The sequence below is a fragment of the Lampetra fluviatilis genome, chromosome 2, assembly GCF_964198595.1.
Source record: "Lampetra fluviatilis chromosome 2, kcLamFluv1.1, whole genome shotgun sequence".
In the NCBI taxonomy this organism is placed as follows: Eukaryota; Metazoa; Chordata; class Hyperoartia; order Petromyzontiformes; family Petromyzontidae; genus Lampetra; species Lampetra fluviatilis.
Window position 1 is genome coordinate 15712665 of NC_136276.1, and position 26967 is coordinate 15739631.

General features: G+C 39.9%; 1 protein-coding gene across 1 annotated transcript in view; it reads left to right on the forward strand.

The window, feature by feature from the left end:
- The first annotated feature begins 1110 nt into the window (after window positions 1–1110).
- LOC144943497 (late secretory pathway protein AVL9 homolog) overlaps window positions 1111–26967 on the forward strand; it is a 30935-nt gene continuing 5078 nt past the window's right edge. Inside the window, exons 1-15 of the mRNA XM_078870999.1 lie at window positions 1111–1500; window positions 9635–9755; window positions 10903–10988; window positions 12238–12309; window positions 14552–14641; window positions 15261–15327; window positions 15756–15796; window positions 20954–20992; window positions 21315–21384; window positions 21977–22611; window positions 23231–23365; window positions 24150–24369; window positions 25191–25308; window positions 25969–26022; window positions 26610–26698. Coding sequence (XP_078727125.1) covers window positions 1411–1500; window positions 9635–9755; window positions 10903–10988; window positions 12238–12309; window positions 14552–14641; window positions 15261–15327; window positions 15756–15796; window positions 20954–20992; window positions 21315–21384; window positions 21977–22611; window positions 23231–23365; window positions 24150–24369; window positions 25191–25308; window positions 25969–26022; window positions 26610–26698 — 1927 coding nt within the window. The 5' untranslated portion in view covers window positions 1111–1410. The remainder of the gene's footprint in view (window positions 1501–9634; window positions 9756–10902; window positions 10989–12237; window positions 12310–14551; window positions 14642–15260; window positions 15328–15755; window positions 15797–20953; window positions 20993–21314; window positions 21385–21976; window positions 22612–23230; window positions 23366–24149; window positions 24370–25190; window positions 25309–25968; window positions 26023–26609; window positions 26699–26967) is intronic.

The window sequence follows — 26967 nt, forward strand, 5'->3', positions numbered from 1 at the left end:
GTCTTCATCTGAGAACCATGATATCGTACTTCCACACCATAGGGCCCATTAGCTTTGGCTTATAGAAACAATAATCGTCTGAAAATAACTACACAGATTGCCCAACAACCCAATCAATATATATACACAACTATTGAAGTGTGTTAGTCATAGCCAATTCCATTAGGAATCCCATTACATATTCATTAATGGGCCATATGGGCATCTCCTGGCCGGTGACGTCACTCACATAGAACATCCATGGGCAATGCCTGGGTGTAGACGTCATTCACATAGGAGAGCCATGGGCAATGCTTGGACAGTGACATCACATCGTAAAGCCATTGGCAATGTCTTGGCGATGACGTCACTCACATAGTAAATCCATGGGCAATGCTGGGCTGTGACGTCACTCACATCTTAAAGCCATGGGCAATGACCTGGTCTGTGGCGTCACTCACACAGTAAACCCATCGGCAATGCCTGGACTGTGACATCACTCACAGTAAATCCATGGGCAATGCCTGCGCTGTGACGTCATTAACATAGTATAGCGATGGGTCATGCTGGGCTGTGACGTCTCTCACATTCCACTTGATACAGTAATTTTGCTGTGGAGGTGCCACCTGAAGACGGAAGCTTGTGTTGCCTCCGAAACGTCGTTATTTAATTTATTTTTAATTTATTTTTCACCTAAAAAAAACTAAGTATGTCTCTCACATCGTAAAGCCATAGGCAATGCCTGGGCTGTGACGTCATTCACACAGTTCAAGCCATGGGCAATGCCTGTGCTGTGACGTCATTCACATAGTTCAAGCCATGCGCAATGCCTGTGCTGTGACGTTCCTCACACAGTAAAACCATCGACAATGCCTGGGCTGTGACTTCACTCACACAGTTAAAGCCATGGGCAATGGCCTAGAGCCCTAGACTGTAGGCCATTGCCCATGGCTTTAACTGTGTGAGTGACGTCACACCACGGAGTACAGTTGTAAACCATATCCGATGACGTTCCCTCACACAGCCCACGCGCGAGAGAGCGAGCGGCACAACCGTCGCGAGATGACGTCATCTCGCGATAAAAGTGACGCAATGTTGGTCCGGTGACAGGGTGGGGGAGAGAGAGACAGAGACACACACTTTGGTGACGTAACGCGGAACGCGCCCGGGTGTCACGTGGGGCGGGCTCGTCCCCGTGTTGACGCGATTAGGAGCGGTGGCGGTGTCGGCGGTGTTTGGCGGCGCACTTGCAAATCCATTTTTCTTGTCTTTATAACCGCGGCGTTCTCTCTCGCTACGTTTACCGACCCACCGGCACTCGGGCGCGATGACGACTTGCTAAGTCTTGGGTTTTTTTTTGGGTTCTCTGCGATCGGCTGCGGGAGCGAGAGTTGTGTGTGTGGGGTGGGGGGGGAGAGACATTAACGGGACATGGAGGCATCCGTGGTCAAAGATGAGTCGAAGGGGGGCCCCGTGCTGCACGTAGCCGTCGTGGGCTTCCACCACAAGAAGGGCTGCCAGGTGAGTAAAGGGCCTCCGTTATCGCTCAGGGCGCGTTGTTGACCCAACCATGCGGACCCGTCGCACATTCAGATGAACACCCTTTCATCTTAACAACACCTTTTCAAGAAGCCATCGCTCATTCAAAACTAACTACGCGTTTAACTCATTGCCATCGTCAGGTGCCGTCCAGTTATCGCGAGAAGGGTCTCGCGTTGCCCATTTAAACTATCATCCGTGTCCCCCGATGTTCATTGTCACCGCAGTCGCATGTTTCAATCTACCACAAGATGTTCTGTCAGGCGAGAGGGGCTCTTGGCCACGTTTTGATAGGTTATCGTTCAACACATTACCAATACAAGCCATCGCTCAATGACGTTTTAAATGATCACCCTGTGAAAAGTGACCATCCACCTTAAGGCGGACCAGGTGAGCACCTTCATTGGCTTCATTGTCCACGAGGCTTTACCTCCCGTCACCCATTCTGCAGAACGTATCTATACAATCCACCACATCGCAATTGATCACCAAAACACCTGCGAGGTGAGGCTTTCCCTCATCACTGCTTGTTTGTTACCCATTCAACACATAACCAATTTAACCAGTCAGCCATTCACATGATCACCCGTCATCATATTCACTCATAAGCATGTTAGACCAACATCCACCATTAGAATGGCCAGAAACTGGTGCCACTATCCAAAATTATGCTTATTGTCGATTACCCTTAATGGACTTCCTTTCTTATAACCTCATTACCCACAACCATTTCTCTCTCGTGATCAATTACCTGTTTTACTTGTGTCATTACCACCTCCATCATTAACCCCGTTCCTTCACCGAATCCCTTCATCGCATTTCACCCACTCAACAACCTCTGTGATATCGCCACCTTTAACTAATTCATCCCTTCTATCACCCTCTCCCATTATCTTTCGCATCATCTTTTCCGTCCACTCCATCGAGGCTCCCGCATATCCATCCAATATCCCGACATCCTCCTTTATCATGCTCTCTGCATCCACCTTCCATTGGCCCCTTTCTAATGCCTCGGGTACTTGTATCGGTCAAAACGGAATCCCACTCTGGCCACTCCATTCCCCAGTCCACTCTTCCCTGTCCTCTGCTTACTTAATCTCCTTTAGAAACGACTTCTCTTCAGGATTATTTACTTTCGTGCAAGTCTCTTCATGGCCTGCTCGCCCGGCTAACCTCTTGTCCAGACTCCCTTGTTCCCTGTTCCTTTAACCCCAATTATACCCAAACCAGCATTATTTAGTTACAGTCTCAATAAAATGATCCTTTCAAGAACCCTGCCTCAGTCGGGTATCTATTGACTCCGCTGCCCCTTGGACCAAACAACGTCTCATTGTAACAACTGTGTTCTCCCACTCACCGGTCTCTATCTGCACCCTTTTTACAAGCATTGTTTATCTCACTTGCAACTTAATTGCCACGTGTAAAGCTCGTCCGATAATAATCTATCTCTTGAGAATCCTTGACGCAAGGTGGTGTTGCGTTTGTGTCCATTGTGAACTTGAGGAACCAGTTTGGCAACCCACGTGACTATCCCACATCAACAGTTTCTCTTACTCTGTGGCCCATCATGTAATTGTATTGGTTGATACAATTCCTGTAACTTGTAATACAGGATAGAAAATGTACGCAGTTTTGAATTGCCCATTCGATTAAAAGATCATCAGTGTCAACATTAGCCATGATCCACCCACTGCCAGAGGAAGGAAGGCCTCTCCATCAATTCCATCACTCATCTGATGTTGGGATGCCACAATCCATTTTCCTTCCGCACTTTAAGTTGATCTCATGGTGAAACGTTTGCAGATTATTCCTGTTAGGGTTGTACAAGAAATGGGGCTGACGAGCTGTGTGTGTGTCGTCCCATGGGGAGGTGGTGACCATTATATCCCACTCTGCTCACCTTACATGTCCTAACCTGACAACTCATGATTGTTTAACTATATTTCATGCCTATTTCAGAGTGTAATGATTCTGAGGTCAACAAGTCCAGATGTTAACACTGTTTGGAACGCAACTAACACATTCTGGGTTTTTTCTCCACTTGAGCATTCGTTATGAATGGCATTGAATCAAAAACAGCATGAGATTTTTTTAAATATTTATAATGTGCTAGTGTGGAATGTTGCTTTTGTCGCATGGATTTTAAATTGCTGGCTGTGTAAAAACGCTAGCCCTTGTAATGTCGGTTTTATTTACTGTGAGAGGAAAGAAAAGGTAGCAGATGGTAAGTTTACAGAAACACAATGTGAACATAACCATTTTATTTCCTCAGTTTGCCTGCAAGTTTGAGTCTGAACATGTTGGTGCTATAATTATTTGCTCCATCGACCTTGATGTTTCGTACCAATATTTGACAGTACATGCATAATGGTACATTCACGATTAAAATGTGCTGTACAGATAAATTAAGACCTCAAACCACGTGTTACCATTACATTTACCTAGGGTCATAGAATCACAAATGTCATGTATAATACACTCTCAGCCCAGGTTGCTTCACACTTAAATAATTACCTTCAGTCTACTGTACTGTTCTGCAAGTGCTAAATGTAATATTTAATACATTTGGTATTTGTCATTCTCATAGTGCAAAGCCAAGTCTGCGGTAGTTTGACAATATATGGCCAAGTTGCTATATTTAATCAGAATCTAGTCATTTGCAAGTAAGTTTTGGAATTTGGCAAATTTATGCTACGACGCCTGCCAGCACACTATGGCCCCTCCGTATTTCAAAAGACAAGGGGGGGGACCCTTTTCACTTCTACTGTGAAGCAGACTGTGCGTATTTTATTGTTAATACACCCGCAGTAATAACCAATGCTGACTGCCGATTTTTGCACTGAATTTCAACAACAACCACCGCTTGGCCATGTCACCATTTCAATGGATGGATAAAAGTGGCAGGTGGGGTATCAGGCTGTGATGTGTCAAGACGGTGAACAAGTGCATTGTGGTCATCCTAAAGACCATGAATGGGGATTATTTCAGTACTTTTGTAAATATACAGCAAGCACATGCTGTACTGCATATGTGAGTACATCTAATTGTGTGAAAATAAGTTTGGTGATGTTTTGTACATAAAGCAGGTGCTTCCAGATACCTTTGAAGCAGCAATGTATTTAGGCAAACATATGGATCAATATTTTGTAAATTCAAGGTACGTGGTTTCTGGCTTGGGTTTAACTGAGGTCAAGTCCAAGGCCATCTTTTATTATGAGGTACTCATATTTAATCTCAGTATGAGATGTGTAAACATAAAATTAAATATTTACCTTGTTTGTCCACTTAAATATATGTTTTGACTCAGGTAAATCTAACTGGATTGCTCAGTCTGCATAAATGTATGCCTTAGGACCCATTCTGTAGAGTGGTTTGTTGCCAATAGTAAGCATACGTCTCTAGGGAATCAAGTTCTAATAGCCTGATATTGATTTTTGTGGCCAATCATTAGCCCTCCTACCCAGAGTATGTTGCCAGGAGGACATGGTGTATGTTTATAATTTTTGCCAACACCTTTAACCCTGAGCTTTTGTGGGAATTCATTTGGAGAGTACTTACAAGTCAGGATTCTCGGTGTCAGGTGAGGCCATTGGAGTTAATGTGAGGCGACCCAATTATGTCTGTTGATTATGCCCAATTGAGCACTCCAACAAAGAAGCAGCAGGCTATTTAAATTGTCTACACATGACAACCTGCTCGAGCGGATTAGTCTTCTGCACATGAATTCTGCTGCAGTTTGTCCTTCGAAGGGCAATAATTGTATTACGTTACGTTCACATACAAGGCTGGTCTTGAAAAATAAATACGAACAGCCATATATATTGCATATGTTTAACAATTGAGTAAATCAAGCAATTGATTGCAGTTTTAATTAAAGGAAGTGTGACCAAAATTTGTGCTCAGGTACTGGACTTGTTTGGCCTGAAACATTGTTTTTTCCCTGGAGGTTGCGTGTCCAGTACACTATTCAGTGTTAAAACCATTTGCAATGTGGAAAAATGTTCCTATTAACTCGTCTCAGCGTATTGTAGATGCCATGCCTATTTTTTACCTTTCCAAAGTCCACTTTAGACCTATTTTACTAAGGTTTTGTTAATTTAAACTGTTATGTGTAGCCAATAAAAACATGGATTTGACAAAGTCTTCCTCTTACAATTAGCACATGAAAGAGTGAAAACCTTTCACGTTTCTCACTTTTCAAAGCGATTGTTAGAGATTAGAAGCAGTGAGGAGTATAACACTTGAGTTATTGCAGGATGATGAATAGGAAATACAGTATATTGCTGTCAACTAATTAATTATGAGTTATTAAAGGTCCATTTATTATGCTCATAAATTGGGTAAGAAAACCTTTCACAATTGACAAGGTAATCGCTCATTAATTTTCAACATAAGTGTGCCTTTCAATTAGCAGCCTTGGTGTAATGTTAGGGTGTGAAAATTGCCAAATTTTACATATGTTTTAACTCGGAAGAGATTGTGTGGGATGGCACGTGCCCTCCCCCCCAATAATCCGATCGAAATTAGGGATTTATTAGTGATAAATCGGCATTTTGCTACCCCCACTGCCACTGTGTAGCATATTATTACGTGCCAGGACAATTGTCTGAGTCCATAATTGGCAATAAGTAACGGCAAAGCAGTTATAAGTGACTCACAGAATTGTGCGCAGTTGCATATACAGGACATGACTTCCCTGAAGGCAAACACCTTCAGCGAGCGCGATGCCGATCACACAACGCGGTTTGAATTAGACCCTCGATCGATGGTTGTGCCATCGCCGCACACGCGTCGAATAAAAAGCAAGGGACAAGTCTTTACTTACTACCAACTCCTATCATTTTTCATTGCTGAAAGGGGTTGCCCCCCTACCTGAAAATCCTGGCTCCGCCATTGTGTGTAACACGTGTGAAATTAATACCATATTAAAGATGCTCAAGGGAAAAATGTGGTCTTTTTTCATTTTTTGTCACCAAGTAAGCTCATGAAGATATTTTTTTTCAATTGTATCTTGTACATTATTGAACACATTTAGTTTGGAAAATTTGTAGTGTAGGGCACCATCCTTTTAGCTCCCCATTCTAAATAGCCCACTGTAGAAAAACTAGCATTTCGGTTGTAGGTTTTATGCTTTGAAAATCGTGGACATGCAAAAAAAGTTCCTTTCTAATTGTTGCTGTTTAGTATCTGAGATGAATAGCTAAATTCTGAATACATTTCTGAAATGATAGGTAAAACATACTTTTTGTCAAGCATCTAACTTGCATATAATACACTTAAATTGTTATTTCAAATACAATACTTGGGTAATGAGTTGTAATTTCAAGGTCAACGATCAAATTTTTGAAGGGTCATCCCAGAAAAATATGTTGCAGGCACCTGGAATGTTGGTCAAAATCATATAAGTAAGTTTCTCCAGTTAATGTATTTTATGAGAATCTGGAATGGTCATATATTGGTCCAGGTGACATATAATGACCCCACAAAATGCATAGAGGGGCTGAATTACTATTGCAAAGTAGTGGAATGTGACCTGCTGGAGAATAAATGCGCTGAATAAGTCATTAAAGTTAGTGGTTCTCCTTATTTTAACTCCGGAATACTGGCCCTGCCCTTTATAAAGTGACATTTTATGTCATTACACCCATAAATACAAATTTTCCACACTAAGGACCCAATGTTGTCCTTCCGCACCTCTGATTAGCACGGTTGGCTTTATACGGTGCGCAAGAAGTTCAGCATACATGTACGCACTTGTACAACCCTTGCAAACGAAATGTTCGGGTAAAATATCTTGATTAAAAAGGATGGTCTATAAGGAGTCTACCATAGTATGTGTGCTTATCGGAACAATTACACCATTAGATATATCTGCAGGAAACATGCAGAGTTTACCATGTTTTCACATGCTGAATAAAAAATGGCTAAATATATGCAGAGCCCGCACAATCCCTCATCTGTGCTCATGGAAGATTTGCACACATCTCTTTTTATCAATTAGATGTTTCATATATTGAACCCATTGTTTCCTTTTTAATTGTATAATTTGAAAGGAAACAATTCGATACTGACAAAGGTCGATACATTGTAGTGCAGTATTTAAGTTTTTTATGTAGACATTGCATTACTTTGAATAACATAATCGGTTTATTTTTGTAGGACACATGCGTGTATAGATAAGTTGTTTTGAAATCCATATTTTGTTTCGGTGGCTTCTTTTTAAATAAATGCATATAATGAAATGTTATTGTTTATACTGCAAACATGCTCGCGTTTATATGAAATGCTACTATGTGTAACGATGACATTTTGCGTGGAAAAGGAAAAACTGGAAATAATTATTCTTTTCATGAGCCTGGTAGTGTATAAAAAATTAGTCCTGGACTTGCATCGAGGATTCTAACATTTTAAACTTGAAATGTGTTCAAGATATCTGAGTTTCCCTGCAGTGGACTGGCTTGGCAGTGTGCAATTTTGCAGTGGAATAAAATTTTGCATCAATGTGCACCTGAAGTGAAAATAAAATGTGATTTTAAAATAATATAGTTGTGTTGGACAGTTATGGTTACGATCTTACACGCACTCTCAGAAGTTTGCAAGATTAATTTCATGGGAAAAGATTTACATAAAATAAGTAACGCAAAAGTAACTCGTACATTCTGCACCATTGACACGTTTTCGATAACTGTCACTTCACTGGAAACAGTAAAGATTTTAGTTATTACCTCCATTCTACACCACTATAGGATTCTCTTTTTTTTAGTTGGGTTTTATGTAATTGTTAAAAAAAATTGTTTATTGTAACCTTACATTGGCTGTACAGGTGGGCTTTTATGGAACTCGGGAGTAGTCTTCGTATTTTGAGGAAGCGGTCTCTGATGATATATTTTCAGTATTTTACGCCAAGCAATCTGATCGTGTCACATAGGCCCCGGCAAGGTAAGGTAAAAGGTAAAAACAACGAGCCTACCTTTACCCTACCTTTTACGCTTACCCCATACAAATTACCCGATTACAGGGTAATTACTGGGGTACTACACATGAAAAAGGTTTATAACGGTAAATGCTAGGTAGAGCACTTTATCCATATAGAATACTCTCGATCATTCCAATTTTACACGCTTGTTGTTGTATCCTCAAATCTTGTAACTCAATTTTAACCCACTTCCCAATGTGGTATCGACTGCAACCTTTGTATACTTATGTCATACTGATGACAATACTATATTCTATCATAAAAAATAATATATATATTTTTAAACATTATTTTTTATATGTTATGTTTCGGCTTGGGTCTAATTGTCCACGGTCAACTGACGTTGCCTGTAATTGGCCACGGTCCCTTACGTTATGGCAAGCTTCGGGGCCACTTCCTGGAGTCGTGGAGTTCTGTCTGCCATTACTAGTACATTTCATAAAAGCGTGTTTAAAGAAAAGTTTTTAAAAATATTACGTATTAAATGGAAGCCAAGGACTGCGCCACGGAGTTTTTAGCGGTAAACAAGTTACCGTATTTACCGGGTAATACTTTGCGCTACCTTTACCCTACCCGGTAATTCTTCCGAGCTACCTTTACCCTACCCTTTACCTTACCCCTTGGCATGTTGACACCTTTACCCTTTACCCTTTTACCCGGTAAAAAGGGTAAATTAACTTACCTTGCCGAGGCCTAGTGTCACAATATACATTCTTAAATCGCAGATTTAAAACACCCACACTATTATACTTTGTATTATTCAACATCAAATGCCAAATGTTATCACTCGTGTTGAATTCCGCTTGGTACTCTTTATCTGTACAAGCAATATGGACCAATGTAAATAGAAGAGGTTGCAGAATTGTTAAAGGGTGTTTTCTGAGACAGACATTGGGATGGATGACGAGAGTGCCACAACCAAAGCCAAATGGTGGAAATTCACTCTAATAGCGTACCTTTTGAGCACAGGTGTCGGCTTTGCAACAGATATATGATCTGGGTGATGGAAGAAAGTGATAACATGGTGTGGTTGCATCAGCGGCATTGGCCATAGTTAAATATTGCTTTTTGGCCCGTGTCAGACACGCATTTCCAAGACGGTGTTGAGACGGTGCTGCATAATTCTCTCTGCTGGTGCAGGTGGAGTTCTCGTATCCGCCTTTGCTGGAGAAAGAGGGACATGACAGCCACAGCCTACCCGAGGAGTGGAAGTACCTGCCCTTCCTTGCGCTACCAGATGGAGCTCACAACTTCCAGGAGGGTGAGGGCCACACTGTGTCTCTACTACCGTGCCTTTAACATGTGCAACATTTATTAACCCCTAATGAGGCTGTGACTGCATCATGCAGCACTGATTTAACAGCGTTGTCTTGCACACGACATTTTCAAATGATTGAATGCATAATGAAATTAAATGGGTGTCCATTGGAGAGTTTACACTGTCAATTGAACTAAAAATACATTTGTTAGAGCCTTATCTGTATTGTAAAAGGTAACAGTGCAGCCCTGCCATTGATTGCTCATGTGACTGCTAGCTGAAGGAGCACTAGGGGCTGTGTTCTTCCACACTGACAAGATGTGTTGCTAGAGGTGGGAGTACCCACACTTTACCCCACCACACACAAACCTGCTGATTGACCCTCTGTGGTGTACCCATTTTTACTGCTCGGTGGACAGTCATGGGGGGATTTTAAGAAACTTGTGCCAAAAGATGGAATTGAACCGCCGACCTGTTAGATTGCAAATCCCATTGTGCTCTCCAATTACATCACGGCAGATCCCTGTTTATATAGTGCCACGGTAACAGTCGAAACACATTTTCATTTTGTATCGTTGCCTGCATGCTATTTGTAATGAATGTGGTTAATTATTTATTGAATGTGTGGGGTTTTAATTTATAAATGTCATGTGTTTTAATGAATGGAAATAATGTGTTCTCTACGTTGCAGCATCAGAGGCAGCCCAGGTTTTCTGAAGTGCTGGTCAAGTGGGGCCATTAGAAAACATGTATTAGTGTAATGGCTTTTCATGAATGGAAATAATTTTTTCTCAATAGTGTGGAACCAAAAGGGGTGAAGTGGAGTTTAAGTGTTCCCCTTCAAGTGGGCAAATATATAACCTGCAAAAATGACACTGAAAACGATCAACATATAAATGAAATCTACTGGATGAACCTGGCTATCGTTATGTTAAACCCATCGAGGATCATTTAAGGAAGCGTAAATCTTTCTCAGCCGACAGTAAGCAAACATTACTTTCAGTGCCAATTTTACCTGTAAATAACAGCCTCGTACATCGATACGAGGATAACAGGTGTTTCTGATGAGAAGGCTGCAGCCCTGGAACCTAAACTATAACATTTAAAGTCACGTAAATACACACTTAGGGTATGGTGATATTTTCCACAGACACGGTGTTTTTCCTTCTTCCTGCCCGTGACGGAGAGAAAGGAACGGTGTATGGCGTTTCCTGCTACAGGCAGATTGAAGCAAAGGTTAGTAGAAATGAGAATTGCTGAAAAACATCTTGTGCACGATATATGATCTGGTACCAAATAGCATACTTAAATTTTGTACATAAGGCATATGCTTCAGTACAACATTCATCAGTGCTGGCAGCTAAATGCCTCACTTCTAATTTGCAAAAACAAGCTTTAGAAAAATACCATTGCAAGTCCAGAATATATAAAATTGGAATTCATTTCTCATCCAATCTATGGTAGTGTGTTTTAGCAGCCTTAAATACAGTGAACATAAATTTTGTTTATTGTTAAGAAACCATATTGCTCACCACATTAAGTGCAACGTATCAGACTTGTTGGGATCGTACAAGCCAAAATGATTGATATAGCATCCAATACAGAAGATTACTTTTGCAGATACTCTACACACGCATCGTATTTATTGTAACACCATTTCTCATTGTGTGCTTCATCTTTTATAACAGCCCAGTACTCCATTTGTCCGTTTGTACGTCAACTAAATTACGAGAGCCTTTCAGAAGCACCGAATCAAAAAGTTATAGAAAGTGTATTTTGTAAGCATATATGCCTACATACCCTACATACAATAGTTAGTAGTATCTGCACATGGGGGGTGAGGGGGAAGAAGAGGACATCGGTGGGGACGACGGGTGAGCACCAAAGTATCGAGAAGCCCTTCCGCAGGAGCTAGAACAAGGGTGCCATAGGCCACTGAAATTCTAGTCTTATAAATTTAAGTTGGCTTATTGTGCATTAAACTGTTGAAGTAGTATAATTTTTTACTTGCTATTATATATATAAATATACTCAAGCATTGCTGCCAGTGTGTTTTGTTCTTTGAATAGTATGTCCGTTTAAATAATATCATGTTTCATCCAATATATATCCTGAATTGAGTGACTAATTGAAATCAAAATCACGTGAATGAAGGCTGACATTTGACAGAAATATAGTTGATTCTATGCTTATAACTAGAGAAATTCGAACATTTAACATTTTTGGTCTGCCAAACAATGTGGGTCTCACAATTAGGAGGCAAAAGGTGCATTGAACCTTAGCTTCTGAAAGTTTTCATCTGGAGGTTTTGAAGAGTGCAAATGCAAACATCATATTTTAAAATCCAAAAATAGAAATGTTGCAATTTAATCAAAGTATGACATTTCCATCATTGAATTGTTTGGGTAGCTTTCGGAATAGAGAAGCAATCTATATGCAGTCTTGCGTAATACATTTCTAAGTAACAATTTGTTCACTTACACAGACACTGAAAGTCCGTGAAGCAGATGTGACCAGGGAGACGGTGCAGAAGAGTGTCTGTGTGCTCAGCAACACGGTAAGTGGCAATTTTGATGCAGTGTAGGAGAGAGGTGTGCGAGAAACTCTCCTGGAAGATGAGTGCTTTCCAGCTACTAATTTGCTCTTTCCATGAAATGTCAGCCTATAGAAGGTCATATATTTTTTTCAACAAAACTCCATTTGGTTTATTTGCATGTGCATTCTTTTAGAGTATGAAAGAGTTGTATTTTTGTATTCCTTTGGTTTTGGGTAACATTATTTTACATTGTGAAAATAACAACACGCAGCAGGAGTTGGTTTGCTGTATGGTAACACTAGGGTGATTGATTTTACTTTTTTGGTTGATACATGCCTGCTCATGCAAAAGCAATAGATTCAATACTTCTTTCGGTGTGTGTCTAAAATGTATGCACACTATTATAATAGTTTGTGAATAGTTTGTGGTCAAACTTGAGAGGACTCTTAAGAATTGACAAAATTGTTATAAAAATAAAGCAGCAAGAATCTTTAAGATTTTCACACCTTTGTCTAAGTTATTATTAACAGTGGTGCATTTATAATGTTCATAGCAATTACTGTCGTTTGTTACGTTAATTTAAATACCGAGCAGACATCTGTATAATGCCTTAACAGGACAGATACAAATTATGTAGGTGCTTTTTTGGGACACTAATTATGGTATTGTCTTCTCAAAGGGAAATACTTGAACCATGTACAGCATCACAAAATGGCTCTACATTTCTAACCATTCTCCACTTGGTGAAATAATTCAGAGAAGTATAATGACATGTTACATATTTATCTTGATAGACAAGAGGTTTCCTATGGTATCATAAGTAGGAACATTTGAAAAGAATAAAGCATGCAAATGAGTGAGAAAGATCATACTGATTGAGATGGCTTTAAGATAATCAAATGTAGGTATCTGAGAAAATCATGTGCTGTGTGGTGTGTGAACATCGCCACTGGGGAGACAAAGGCGGCCGGGCGTGGTCAATCCAAGTCCCGGGTGAAGCCGGGTAGTAAAGCTAGTTTTCTTTTATCTGAATACTCAGATTGTAAATGTTGTGGCTTGGCTCTCCAACACACCAGTGTGCTGTACTAGTAACGAATTGGCATGTTCTGTTTACGTGACAAACCTTACTAATTGGCTGTGTAGCGTGGTGGCGGGTTTAACAACACATATATTTACGCGATCTAACCAAAAAAACACTGTATTATGAATTATATTGGTCGCGAAAGCCTACATATTAAACTGTTAATTTTGTGTTTTTTTCAAACCCATAGTAATAATATTAATTCCCAAGATTGTATTAACATAATCGTGCCTTGAAAAGGAAATTGACAATTTCGGGTTTTAAAACTTGATGTTAATATGGGTTGATGTTTCATATGAATTACATGGACAATTTAAACAGTGGTCGTGATAATTTCTATGCAGCAGGATGCATTTTAAGCAGATGGCTAGTGGATGTGTATTCAATGAGCAAGTGTCTAACTACAATCTGGTAGTTCTATGTCAGCAAAATTATGATTACAATTGAGATAAAAACCTCAGTTGAACGTTAGCTAAAGGTGATAACAGTACGCATGTTTAGCTTAATGCCCACGTTGACCTACAGCACCAGCTGTGCATAGGCCTCTGCAAGGTAAGATAGTTTACCATTTTTACCGGGTAAAAGGGTAAAGGTAAAGGGTAAAGGTGTCGACATGCCAAGGGGTAAGGTAAAGGGTAGGGTAAAGGTAGCGCGGAAGAATTACCCGGTAGGTATTATTATAATGTTTTATTATTTCCCTTCTACATGACTTTACCGAAAGAACCAAGAATATGAATCCCTGCAGTCACGAAAGCTTTAAATCGAAATATTACCCGGTAAATACGGTACCTTATTTACCGCTCGCTAAAAGCTCCGTGGCGCAGTCCGTGGCCTCCATTTAAAATTTGAATCATCAAGAGTATTCTATATGAATAAAGCGCTCTACCTTGCATTTACCTGTTATAAACCTTTTTCATGTGTAGTACCCCAGTAATTACCCTATAATCGGGTAATTTGTATGGGGTAAGGGTAAAAGGTAGGGTAAAGGTAGGCTCGTTGCTTTTGACCTTTTACCTTACCTTGCTAAAGGGTAAAAGGTAAGGGTAGAGTGATTGTATTGTGGTAAGGTAAAAGGTAGGGTAAAGGTAGGCTCGTTGTTTTTACCTTTTACCTTACCTTGCCGAGGCCTAGCTGTGGACTCACTCGTCAATATCTCACTATGCTTGTTTTTATGTCGTTCAGCCACTGTTTGGTCTGCTGCAAGCAAAGCTGCAGCTCATTACGCATGCCTACTTCGAAGAGAAGGATTTTTCTCAGATTTCAATCCTCAAGGTAGGTGATTGCTGTGGCTACATCACCTCAGTTTTATTGTTCCTATATAAGTAAACAACATTCTGAAACCCACATTTGCGAGCGGATCTACTTTTACTGTATAAAAAATGTATGGTAAACTTTGCATCGTTACATTGTCATGTTTTTCATGTATGCATAGAATTAATTATCTCACTAATACTGGGAATTTCCACAAGCTACGCAATCTGTAACAAATGTTGAATAGTCTTAATGTATACTTTGGGTGTAAATAATTAGCATGTGTTTTTTTCGTGACAAACCTTACGAATTGGCCGTCGGGTAGTGGCGGATTTAACTACACATTTATATTTAGGCAATCTAACCCAAAACCTTTATTATGGATAAATTATTTTAACTGACAATCGTATAAAAGCAACATGTAATAAAAAAAACTTTAACATTTTTATATAATTTTAATGATGAAGACGATAATAAAGTATTTAACCTGTACTGTAATATGTTACTAGTTCTATAATGTTTTGCTGAAAACGTGAGACCCTGATAGAAATGATCTACAGTGCTCACAGCATTGTACGTAACACCGCACTGCTGCACTCTACATTTTGGTTTTACAAAGCTGTATTGTTTTATGCTGTAGGAGTTGTACGACCATGTGAACAGCTCCCTCAAGGGAAGCCTATTGGAAGGCTCCCAAGCGTTCCTCGGTGAGTCAAAGCTTTTACTTAGTCTGGCGCTTTGTTTACCCTTATTACAGGCCTCTGAAGGATTAATAAGTTATCTTACGGAATTCATACATTGTCACTCACCTGCTTAGCTTATATAGTTTATGGGTATACACTATATTGATTATAGCAGCTGTGTTTTACCATAACAACCAAATTAATAGGTGCGTACAGTACTCCAATCCTTAAGCTCCTTTAAATATGACATATCTCATAACCACATGGCTTAGCCTGTTTTAGTGCATATATACTGTAGTGTACATACATAACGAAATAAATAAGTATCAATACTGGAAACAAATGTAATCTAGGCATCCATTGATAATGTGCTTGTGGTGTTCTGTTGCTGTTCTGCTCTTTAATTGGTAATTTAAGTTGACAAAAGGTTGTCCCTGCTATCCCCTGTGTAGGTCTGTCTGCACGTGATCTGGTGTTGCGTTTCAAGCACAAGGTAAAGCAGCACCGATACGGTGTTGCCTTTCTCTTACATCTCGCTGTCGCTGCCCTTTGTTTAACAGCTGTTGTTTGAAAAGGCACGGTGTGCAACTCGCAGCGGCGAAGCTGTACAGCTTTGTCATCGTCGGGATCATACATGGTGGTGACATTTGTACACGTCCTCCAACAGAGCTTATGTTACGTGGCAAGCAAGGCCCACATTGATTATGAAGCATAGGCCTGAATGTTGGAGGAGGAGTGACTATACATTCAATAGTCTGCTAGCAGTGAGCCTTTTGGGTGGAATAAGTGGTGATTGTGGGTCCACCTGGATCCTGAATGTAAAATGTGGACCTATCTCATTGCCCTCCAACTATTGCCCCAATAAGTTTATGCTTTTGCTCGTACCTTTTTGCCTCAGAATATGTAATGATTGCAATCTTATTGAGCGTTTGTATCGTAAGTATTAATGTTGTCCTGGCATTCAAAGGTTTGCTGTATGTTAGAGCGCATAGTAAAAGTATTTGTGGCGTTAACCTCTTCAGCAGTGCAGAGGCACGTGTTTGGAAAATGCAAGGGGAAGTGCTTAAACTTGCGGATAGAGGCCTCGATGTGCTGTGACGAAAGAGGCCAAGAAGGACCTTTGCCTGAAATGTTGCTCATTATATATTATTCTAAGGAAAAGTAATGTATTCATATGTTCAGTGTATTTGCTGTGTGGTTGTGGTACCACTGCAAATGAGTATCAACAAATAATGTGTTTTAATTGGAACAATAAATTAGCTAGTAATATTGGCTAGTGTCCTTACTAGAATGCATATTCGCTTTCATAAGACACGAGGTCATGTTACCAAAAGAGTAAACACTTTTTAGGCATTGTCATTTTTACAGAAACATTTGCTTTACTGAAAGAAGCCATGTGTTCAACGGGGCCTATATTATTATAAACGCGCGATCCCCACGAAGAACTCGATGTATAATACACGTAAATTGATATCCCTATTCAGATTTCATGGGTAGCATCTGGCACACGTACCACGGGAGATTGTGCTGATTGTTCGGTAATGGTGGCAATGGTGTAGTTGTCAGTGAAAAACGGGAAATCCTGCTTTTGTAGGAGGCTGCTCCGGGAAGGTTCATGCATTGCACGGATCTGCCCTGGCAGCTGCCTGCCAAGCTGTCAGCTGACATACAGTGCTTAAATACTTATTTATTTGTCCTGAGCTTTTTGTCGCATTGTACACTGGTTTCAATGTATAATGGGATAAATTGCTCGACCGCTGATTTACATTTTCACGTAATGGTGTAGTTTTACGTTATGAATTGTGTCTTAATGTAGATAAGTGTTAGGAAGGGCACAGGAAAAACATCAGTTTTATGGTAGGATGCATTGGCGGAAGTATCCACAAAATATTCCACATTAAATATTATCCATGTTTGTTATGGATTGCGGTTGGGCTACAGTATTTGGTCCCTGTATATAAGTTCTTAACAGATATTGGAGCAACTGCGCTGTTTAAATTGCAACACTCAAGGTTAAGTAGCATAACAAATATAATTAAATGTTCTGAAATATTTAATAGTTTTTTTTTAATGATTCGACCAATGGGCATGTTTGTCTTTTTTAATGTGTTGGAATTATTAAAGGAATACGGCTGAACGTTATGTTTAGAACAGGAAACAAGCCTCTTTATTTTTTGTAACAATTTAATCAAAGAAATACAATGTTGCTGAAATCAATAGACTCTGAAACATGATATAAACTGGAGCATGGGGCATTGCAAATGGTGAGAGAGTGCATTGTGTGTGATACCAGTTGAGGCGAAAATGTTTTTGTCAATACTGCTCATTGAGGAAGCTATGTTATGGCATAGTTTTTCTTAATATATGTTGCCACAAACGTATCCATTCTGCAGTTTGTGGTGTGATCTTACATGATTAATTTAGTGGTATTGATTGTATGTACGTTGAACTTCTTTCACACCATACGTAACCAACCCTGTTAATCGGACGTGCGAGGAAAGGACAACAGACTCTCTAGACTATTAAATGTATTCCTTTTGGGAATGTTGAAAACATCAGTGTTTATAGTGCACCTACCCCATAACATTCACAGGTACAGTAATGTTACTTTTCAAATAAAGCAAATTTGCTAGTTACTACTTGATCCATTTCCACATAAAAAATAAGGCCTATGCATATATCTACTTTGTGATTGGCTTCCACCTGCATATTAACACCTTCAGGGTTTTGTCCCAATAGGCCTTGAAATTATCCATATGAAAATGAGTAATTTAAAGTGGTAAAATTCTCTGGCTTAATAAAGTTAGCCTTAAGGGAGTGCTTATTTGTGGAAGTAAGGGATATTGATTGCTTCTGTTGATCTTTATGTAAGCCTTGGAATTATTAGTCTATGCTTGTGTAAATATGTCTGAATGAAAGGGGATGGACTGAGCTACAGTATTGTCATGGATAGTGAGATAATTTAACATACAGTGGTGATACATTAATTGATAATTGCAGGTTTCTATAACTACAACAGTTTTCTTTTTGTGGTGACAGTTTGTCTAAGTTAAAATATGTAAATTGGAATAAGAATTATTGTTACATCAATGTTATAATATGATTTTGTGCAGTGGTTTCAGATGTTTTAAACAGAGGTGCAGCACAAATAACCTCTTGAGTTAAATAATGAATTCAGGCTGACGTGAGATGCTCTTTCATGTACACAAAGGATGTAGTCTGAGGACACTTATTGTTGGGGGGCTTTCCTAAGTGTACAAATGCCATTTTGCCAAAGCCAAAATGTCAACAACAAATAAATCATAATTTACAAACACCTTGTCAAAGGTAGCTTTCAGTCGTTGCCCGAGATCTCAAGTGATGGCCTCCGATGTCACGAGAGGCTTCACCTGAGAACAGTGTTTGAGAATGGCAACTGTAGATGATCGCAGGCGATGCGCACTGTCTTTTACAGTTAATTCTATCACCTTCAGAATATTTGTAGGTGTTTTAAACGATATTAATGGACACGTAAATATAGTTTTCCATAGAATGTTATTTTAAGTAATACAACATTTTGTTTGAAATGTTTTACTGCGTGTGTGTGTGTGTGTTCATGCGTGCATGTCAGTGTGTTGTACGGAATGTGTGTAGAAGCCATTTCCTAAAATATTCATGGACAGGCATGGGTATTAGCCCAATCCTTTGTTTTAGTCCTTAAGCATTCTAGACCATTGGACATGGGATGAAAATCGTGAATGTTTGTTTACATGCTATTAAGTCCAGATAGATATGCTTATCATTCGACCAATTTTTCCCTCGTACAGTAATCTCTCTATGTTTTAGTTTATTTAACATTTGTCAAATATAAGGGAAAAAGTTTAAATATCTAAATCTTGCAGTTCTGAATATCTCTCTTCTTTTGAAAAGTAAGAACCACATAATAGCCTTAACCATTAAAATATGATAAAATACTAACTATAAGGATTTTTGTCATTTTAAGAAATATATATACACATATTGTTCCTTTGTTAAATGGGAAATACCTGAATCACATTCATATATACAGCTCGTGTTTACTACTCTTGCAAAGTGTCTATAGTTTTTGCACATTTATATTTTCTATTAATGTTTCTTCAGGCATTAAAATAAAAAAAAATTGCCAGGTCGTTCGTTATTACATATCCTGAATGGAAACAACCTTGGACTTGGACAAAGATGCGGCTTTCAGTTGCGCAGCTGATTTGCTTTTTCATTATCCTTTTTAATGAGAGCTGCCTCTTGCCACACAATAATTTCACTACATTTGTGGCTTCATTTGAAATCTCAATGCTGAGCAAACTAAATCAACTGATGAACACGTCTGCTGACCAAACTGGGACCATAAAAACAGACCCTCAAAGTAATGTTTCACTTTGAATGAGCTGGTGTTATTACTTACTTATTGCTCTGGCTCGGGGCTTAAAACAGTCATTGTTGCAGAGCACTTGGATTAATTCTGCTACTTGATCATCAAACAACAAAGCCCCTTACAGCATGTTGTTTATTTTGCTGAAAAATGCCATCACCAATGTCCATGCAATATACATATATGACTATTTAAAACAACAGCAGCACTGAAGACACACTTAGGTTTCTGATCAGGGGTTCATTCAGCCCATCATCCCTAATGAGGCTGATAAGATCAGTACTGTATTTTGGGAAGTCAGCAGTGGTTATATCGGAAGAGACTAGCCCTTACTTTGGGAACATAGGACTTTCGCTGCCATCTAAGGGTCTGCACGAGAGAGGAATGTTTTCCAATGTTAGCTTGAACAAAGAGATGCTTTAACTTTACTTTGGAGTGCTATACATGGTACAGTACAATCATTTATAAAATAAACACATTCCTGCGGAGGGAGCTGGTAGGAACGTTGGGTTGCTCGGGCAATGGCCAGGGTCAACGGCGGCGTGGTGTATTCCACAAATATGACTGAGGGCGGGCACAAGCCGGCGTGAGTAGGTTAAACGTTGAGTTTTATAAGGGCACCACGGGGTGACCAGCCCCTCCCCTCCCCACCCAGCCCCACCCCTCCCAGCCCTCCCCACCCTCCCAACCCAGCCCCTCCCCACCCTCCCCACCCAGCCCCTCCCCACCCTCCCCTCCCCACCCAGCCCCACCCTCCCCACCCTCCCCTCCCCACCCAGCCCCTCCCTGCACGACGGACTGACACAATAATCCCATGTGGGCTGGTGTAACCAGGAAATTCCTACCAGTATAATCTCAGCCCTTTGTTAATGCACTGCTAGATGGACTCCCCATGCCGTGTCAGTCTTGGGGGTTGTTTGACCATACTTCTCCACGCTGGTCAGTGCACAGACCGGTTCAGATATATCGTTTGCCATTGATGTCACTTGTGGCAGTGTATCACTGAGATCGCCAGAATCATAGTGAGGTCATCTAACCATTACAACACCACTCCAGTATATATACACTTTATACTGGGTTATTTTTTTTATATGACAATTCTATTATTGCCCAAATAGAGGACTGTTTCTACTAATTACGTGCTGTTTGCTCTGAAAAGTTACGAATGTTGATGGATAAATGGTTGAAGCTGTATTCCATATTTTCGCACTCGGATTTTGTATTAAATATTATTGCGTGTTATTAAAGCAACTGTTTTTGCAGGTTCTCATTTTATTCAAGCTTCTGCTTCTGGAAAAGAAGGTAATCTTACAATATACATCATGGTTCTTTTGGGATTGAGAAACATACTGTAAATGCTTAATAAATACTGCTTCACAATTGAGACACTAAGCTTAGTTAGGTGATGTCAGTGATATTTTTATAATTGTCAAGCATGTTTTGTTGCAGTATTACTCATTACTAACGTGTAAAGCTATTGCATATTTTATTATGCAGGTATGCAAGTAGTACAACGATGAGATTTTTTGGTATGACTGTGACTTATCATCCAATAATTTTGTGTTGTTTTTATAACAATGATTGCATCCTTATGGCCTTAACATTCGTATGTTCTTTTTCACAGGTCATGTTTGTAGGCTCCCCAGTTCACAAGCTAGTCTCTCCAATGATTGCTCTGCTGTCTCTCTTTCCAGGTGACGTATGCACCAGCAACCCAAATATGAATGAAAAAGGCTTGGCTGGGGTTTTCTTTTGTTTGAGAAAAGTATTTTGAATTTTGATTTAAAGCTTTCGTGACTGCAGGGATTCATATTCTTGGTTCTTTCGGTAAAATCACGTAGAAGGGAAATAATAAAAATACAACAATAAAAATTATCACGACGTTTCGACTGCAACACAAGCAATCATCATCAGGTGTGAAAACCACAACAAGAACACTTTTTTTTCTTGTTGTAGTTTTCACACCTCATGATGATTGCTTGTGTTGCAGTCAACATCGTGATCATTTTGATTGTTTTATTTTTATTATTTTATTATTTTCCTTCTACGTGACTTTACCGAAAGAACCAATAATATACAAGTATTTTGGCTTTGTTATTACCAAAGCTGGCATAGTTTGTTGATTTATCTTCAGTGTGGTTATTAAATTGTATTTAAAAATGTCAAGTGGACCAACTCCTATTTAAATTGAGTGCAACACATAAATGTCCTCTGCTAATCTATTGTGTACGATCCTGCCTGTGGTTCACCTGCTAAGTAAAATGTTGGTGTTTGTTTCCCTCTTAGGCATGATAGAGTATGGCCTACTGGAATCGTCATGGTACAAGCCACACAACAGTGTGTCCTCGGAACGCGACGTAACAGACATCAGCACGGATGAATTTGTGTCTGTGTCCGCATCGGACATCCCCGAGCCTGGTGAGTCTCGTTCCCAGTCGGAGGACACCAACGGGCAGCTGGACGAGAACAGCCCAACTCCGGACAGTGACACGAGCCTCGGCCGAACGCCCACGGCAGTCGTGCTGCTCAGGCCAGAGGAAGAGTCGGCACAGCGCTCCCAGGACCGGCTCAGCCCGTACCGCTCGCGCAAGACCCGCCCGTCGCCGGCTTCCTCCGAGAGCGACTGGGAGACTCTCGACCCTGGACTGGAAGGCGAAGACCTGGGACCACTTGCCACAAAGGCACAGGAGCAGGACTACTCTGTGGAGCATGGCGTGGGATCTCTCATCTTGTCACCGGCACAGGATGAAGAGAGCGCAGCGAGGGCGACGTCCGCTCTTCCCGTAGCGCCGTTAGGCCCGGTTCATGCGCAAGTTGGCAAGCAGGATGATCAAACGGCCAAGCGTGACGTTCACGTGCCGGGAATTGTATCTGGGTTGGAGGAGGACCTACATGGTATGCCGTTGCCCATCTTCACCAAGGTAACTCCATACAGAAACAATTTAACGGAGTGTTGAAATGTGGGTTTTCTAAATGTTATTGTACATATACTAATGGCTCAAGAGTATTCACTGTGCATGCCGTGAGTCTGTCGTTCGTTCAAATTAAGGTTAAGAATGAAAACGCCATGGAACTGCATCATGTTTGATCAAAGTTTAAGTGTATTTTAATACGTTGAGCTGAAATTAATGATCATTATGGATCTGCTGTTTTATCATGCATTAAATCATGTAATGCTTCTAAAATGAGATACAGATTTTTAGTGCCTTTTATTTTAAAAGGTGGAATTTACCCAATTATTTTTTAATGGCAGCTTTTATTTGTATGTATTTGTAAACAAGAATTGTGACTCGTGTATTATATCATATTTAATAGTTTAGCCAGCATATAGCATAAAACAGTGATTAAAATATAGAGGATTAATGTATAAAACCAGATGATTGAAATATAGATAGCAACCATCACCCCCTACTGCGAAGAGCCTCCTGAAAAAGAGACTAGAGATTAGGTGAGGCTTCCCTGGGTAAACAAGCGTCATAATCTTAAAAGTGTCAAATGGAGTGCTAAGTACATGTCATTACTCGTGCTGTGGTGCTCCAGGGCTATCTGCTGCTGCCCTACATGGCTCTCCAGCAACATCATCTCCTCTCGGACGTGTCGGTCCGCGGATTCCTCGCAGGTGCCACCAACGTCTTGTTCCGCCAGCAGAAACACCTCTCGGATGTCATCGTCGATGTACGCGATTGTCGAAACGCAGCACCACTCCCGCGCACATGCACAGCATTTCTCTATTTTGCTCATAATTTCAACAATCATTTAATAATGCGTATCTCCTATTTGTCACTCTACTTGTGACTTTTGGGCTAACATTGACTAATCAGTAGTTTCATTTTTTATGGCATTTGCCAAGCATAACACCTATAATGTGAAAAGTGTAAGAGTGAAGATTGTTGGTGGGTAATGAAAAGTGTCTTGAACAGAGTAGGTTTACATGGTGTTTGAAGAACAGATTCTATTCCTTAACATGCTGAGCATATCCTGAGCTCTTGCAAATTCAGGGGTTTAGCAGAATACCACTATCCCGAACAAGCACATGATTGGCAATCCCACTAAAGAACCTCCTGCATCTAATCTCTACCTCAAAAATAAAGTTTCACGTAAGGGTGAATCCGCACATCTGACGGGCACATCCTGCCACTGCTTTCGCAGGTGGAAATTTAATGGAATCCCACTTTATGCGCCTGTAGAAACACCCACCAGACCATTGGCCACATTGTGTACACACCCACTAAAGCCATTCCATGGTTAAGTAATCTGGGCAGAAACTTAGAAGTTTGTATTCATCCATCCATACGTAATAAACATTCATCCAAAAGTGAGATTTGCGAGATATAAAATTTTAAAAGTGTTCTCTTATTGGGAGGCACTGTTTACAGAGCATACGTCAGTTATAGCTGTACATAGCATGATTGTGTTGCAATAGCAGTTACACAGATGTGTGTGTTCTCACTAATTACAGGTGGAAGAGTGTCGGCTGGAAATACAGGACCCAGAGCTGCGGCGCATGCTGGCGCTTGGCACGGCTGATCTTCGCTTTGCAGACTGGCTGGTGAAGCATGTAGCGGATAATCGACAAGACGTCTTCCTTGACGGCACGGGTTGGGAGGGTGGCGATGAGTGGGTGCGGAGCCAGTTCTCCTTCTACTTGCTGTCGCTCCTGTCGACCACATTGCAGCCAGGTAACAACAGAGGCTACCCTGGATGCCCACACTACGTTGTGAAATGCTTGAAGGCAGAATTTGCGAAGTAGTTGTACATGCCAAAATGTAATGGACACTTGTAAGCTCTTAATTATATGCGGATAATACACAGCCTGCTGTCACCTCTGCTATTTAAGTGTTGGTAATTTAGTTATATTAATCCATGTATTAAGATAACTGCATGTGCTTTGGTATGGGCGATAGGAAAGTAACATTTATTGAAAATGTAGTTTTGGAATTATTATGCAGTGGCAGTTTTCTTAATTGAAAATATTTCACGAGTTAAATAGATTTTTTTAAACGTCTTAAAGTTTCAATTGTATTTAAAATAGATACATATGATAATTACACATGCATTGTAGGTACACATTTAATTTATTTCAATGATTCCTCAAAATCTATTTATAAAAACCAGTGAATGAACTATTCAAAAAGTCTTCCAAATAAATATATTGTAAAGGTGATTAGAACCTGGCCAATTACATGTCTTTTTTGAAGGAGTAAACCAATAAATTGCATATTTTGACTGGTTTAAGTAAAAATTCAGCCCTAACTTGTAACATGAAGAAAGCTACAAAGTGATATTGACAGTTATATAGATATATATGTTGGCCTTCATAATGCAAATTGATTGTCTTTACTGCTTTGGCTGAAATTCCATTATATAAAACAGAGTGCTCTAGTGCCCACATGTCAAAATAATCCACATGTGATCCCACAATACAGTAGAGGCAGGTTTCATCAACATTCAAGGTCCAACATCTGTACAGAGTTCTCATTATGAACGTTTTGTCCCACAGACAATGATAAGCTTTTGGCTGATTTTGGTATGGGCTTTGTGACTGCTTGGCAAAACACACACAATTATCGTGTGTGGAACAGCAACACGCACCCTGGAATGGATGATGTCCAAGCAGGGTAAGTCCTTTAATTAAACCATTGAATCCCTATTCCGAGATTCAGGTTTGTAAAGCTGCTCATAGAGATAATATGCAATATTAAAGATGCCAATGAAATGTGTATTGTAATAAATTTAGCTTAAGCCCTTTTTAACACTGGACAATTATACTTCAGTATCATAAGTGGACCATCTTATGTAAGGATTGTTTAATTTGCAAAATGCTTTTATAAATCAATTTCCCACCGATTCATTGTTTTATAATCCATATTTGTAAGACATAATTGGCAAATTCTCGAATAACATTTGCTTTGTACGATATAATTTTTTTACATAACTTGATAATGTTTAGTGGCTCCATGCAATTGCTATAAAAATGCACTTTAGAATGTTTGCGTTGTCTACATTTGATGGCAAATTGGTCTAATGTGTCGCTCTCTGTACCACCGACCAAGCATACATGTCGCTAAATCCACAATCAATATTCTCACCATGCTTTCAATTTGAGGCAACAAGAGTTTGAGGTGCACCTCATTCTCGTGGTAGCATTGTCACAAGTGTGACCCTTGCATTGTAATAACCCTCAAATGCTCGTGGAGATTCCTCAATGCGTTATTAAACTAAAAAGTTAGTTTTTTGTGCATCCTAATGTATTGGGTTTTTTCCTCCCATTTCTGCAGACATGCTTTTCATGGGCAGTATAGTGTGGCTGACGTCAAGTTGCGTCTTGCTCAGTGAGTGCATTCTCACCAACAATAAATGAAATGCATTGATGCATGATGTCTAGCCATAATGGCGTGTCGTATTTAACCCATTCACCTATAACGATATTTCTCTTCCTACTGCATGTGCTAACATGCTGGTGCATTGATTGTGAAACTTGCATTGCTAACTTGCTTAGTTTATTCGTGCTTTCAGGATGTCAGTGAGAATGTGTTGAATACAGCTGAAAACATGACACTAAACATTTCAGTTTTGAGATTTTCTTCGTCACTTAAAAGTGTAATTGTTGATTTAAAGCTTTCGTGACTGCAGGGATTTATATTCTTGGTTCTTTCGGTAAAGCCACGTAGAAAGTAAATAATATGAAATAATATAGTTTTATATTACTTTATTATTTACCTTCTACGTGACTTTACCGAAAGAACCAAGAATATAGTGTCATTGTTATTAACCTTGGAATGCCTGTCAATGCTTTAAATGCTTTTTTGTAATATAATGACTAATCGGAATGTTATGCTAAAAACAGTAATTGCATTTGAATGTAATGTTTATGGCCAGTGATTGCACCAGCTAAGCATTCAATTGCATGCATTTCCAGCTCTGTGTCAAACAGTGAGCGGGGCAAGAAGATTGGGAATGCTGTGATAACTACAAGTCGCTCCGTAGTGCAAACCAGCAAAGCTGTTGGTAAATCATACGTTTTATATTCATTGGCAAGTCTAAGAGATGTGAAATGCTTATCCCATGTTTTCTTTATTTTCAAATAGGTATACGGTAAACCCCGGCTAGCCAGACCTCAGCTTGCCGGATTTTGTACTTAGCCGGACCTGGTTGACTTAAGTAGAAGAAGAAAAAAAACCCATCAAAAATATATGTTAACTGCAAAAAGATTATAACACATTACAATACTTTACGTATTTAATACCTTGGAATATGCTCTGTAATATAGAATTCAC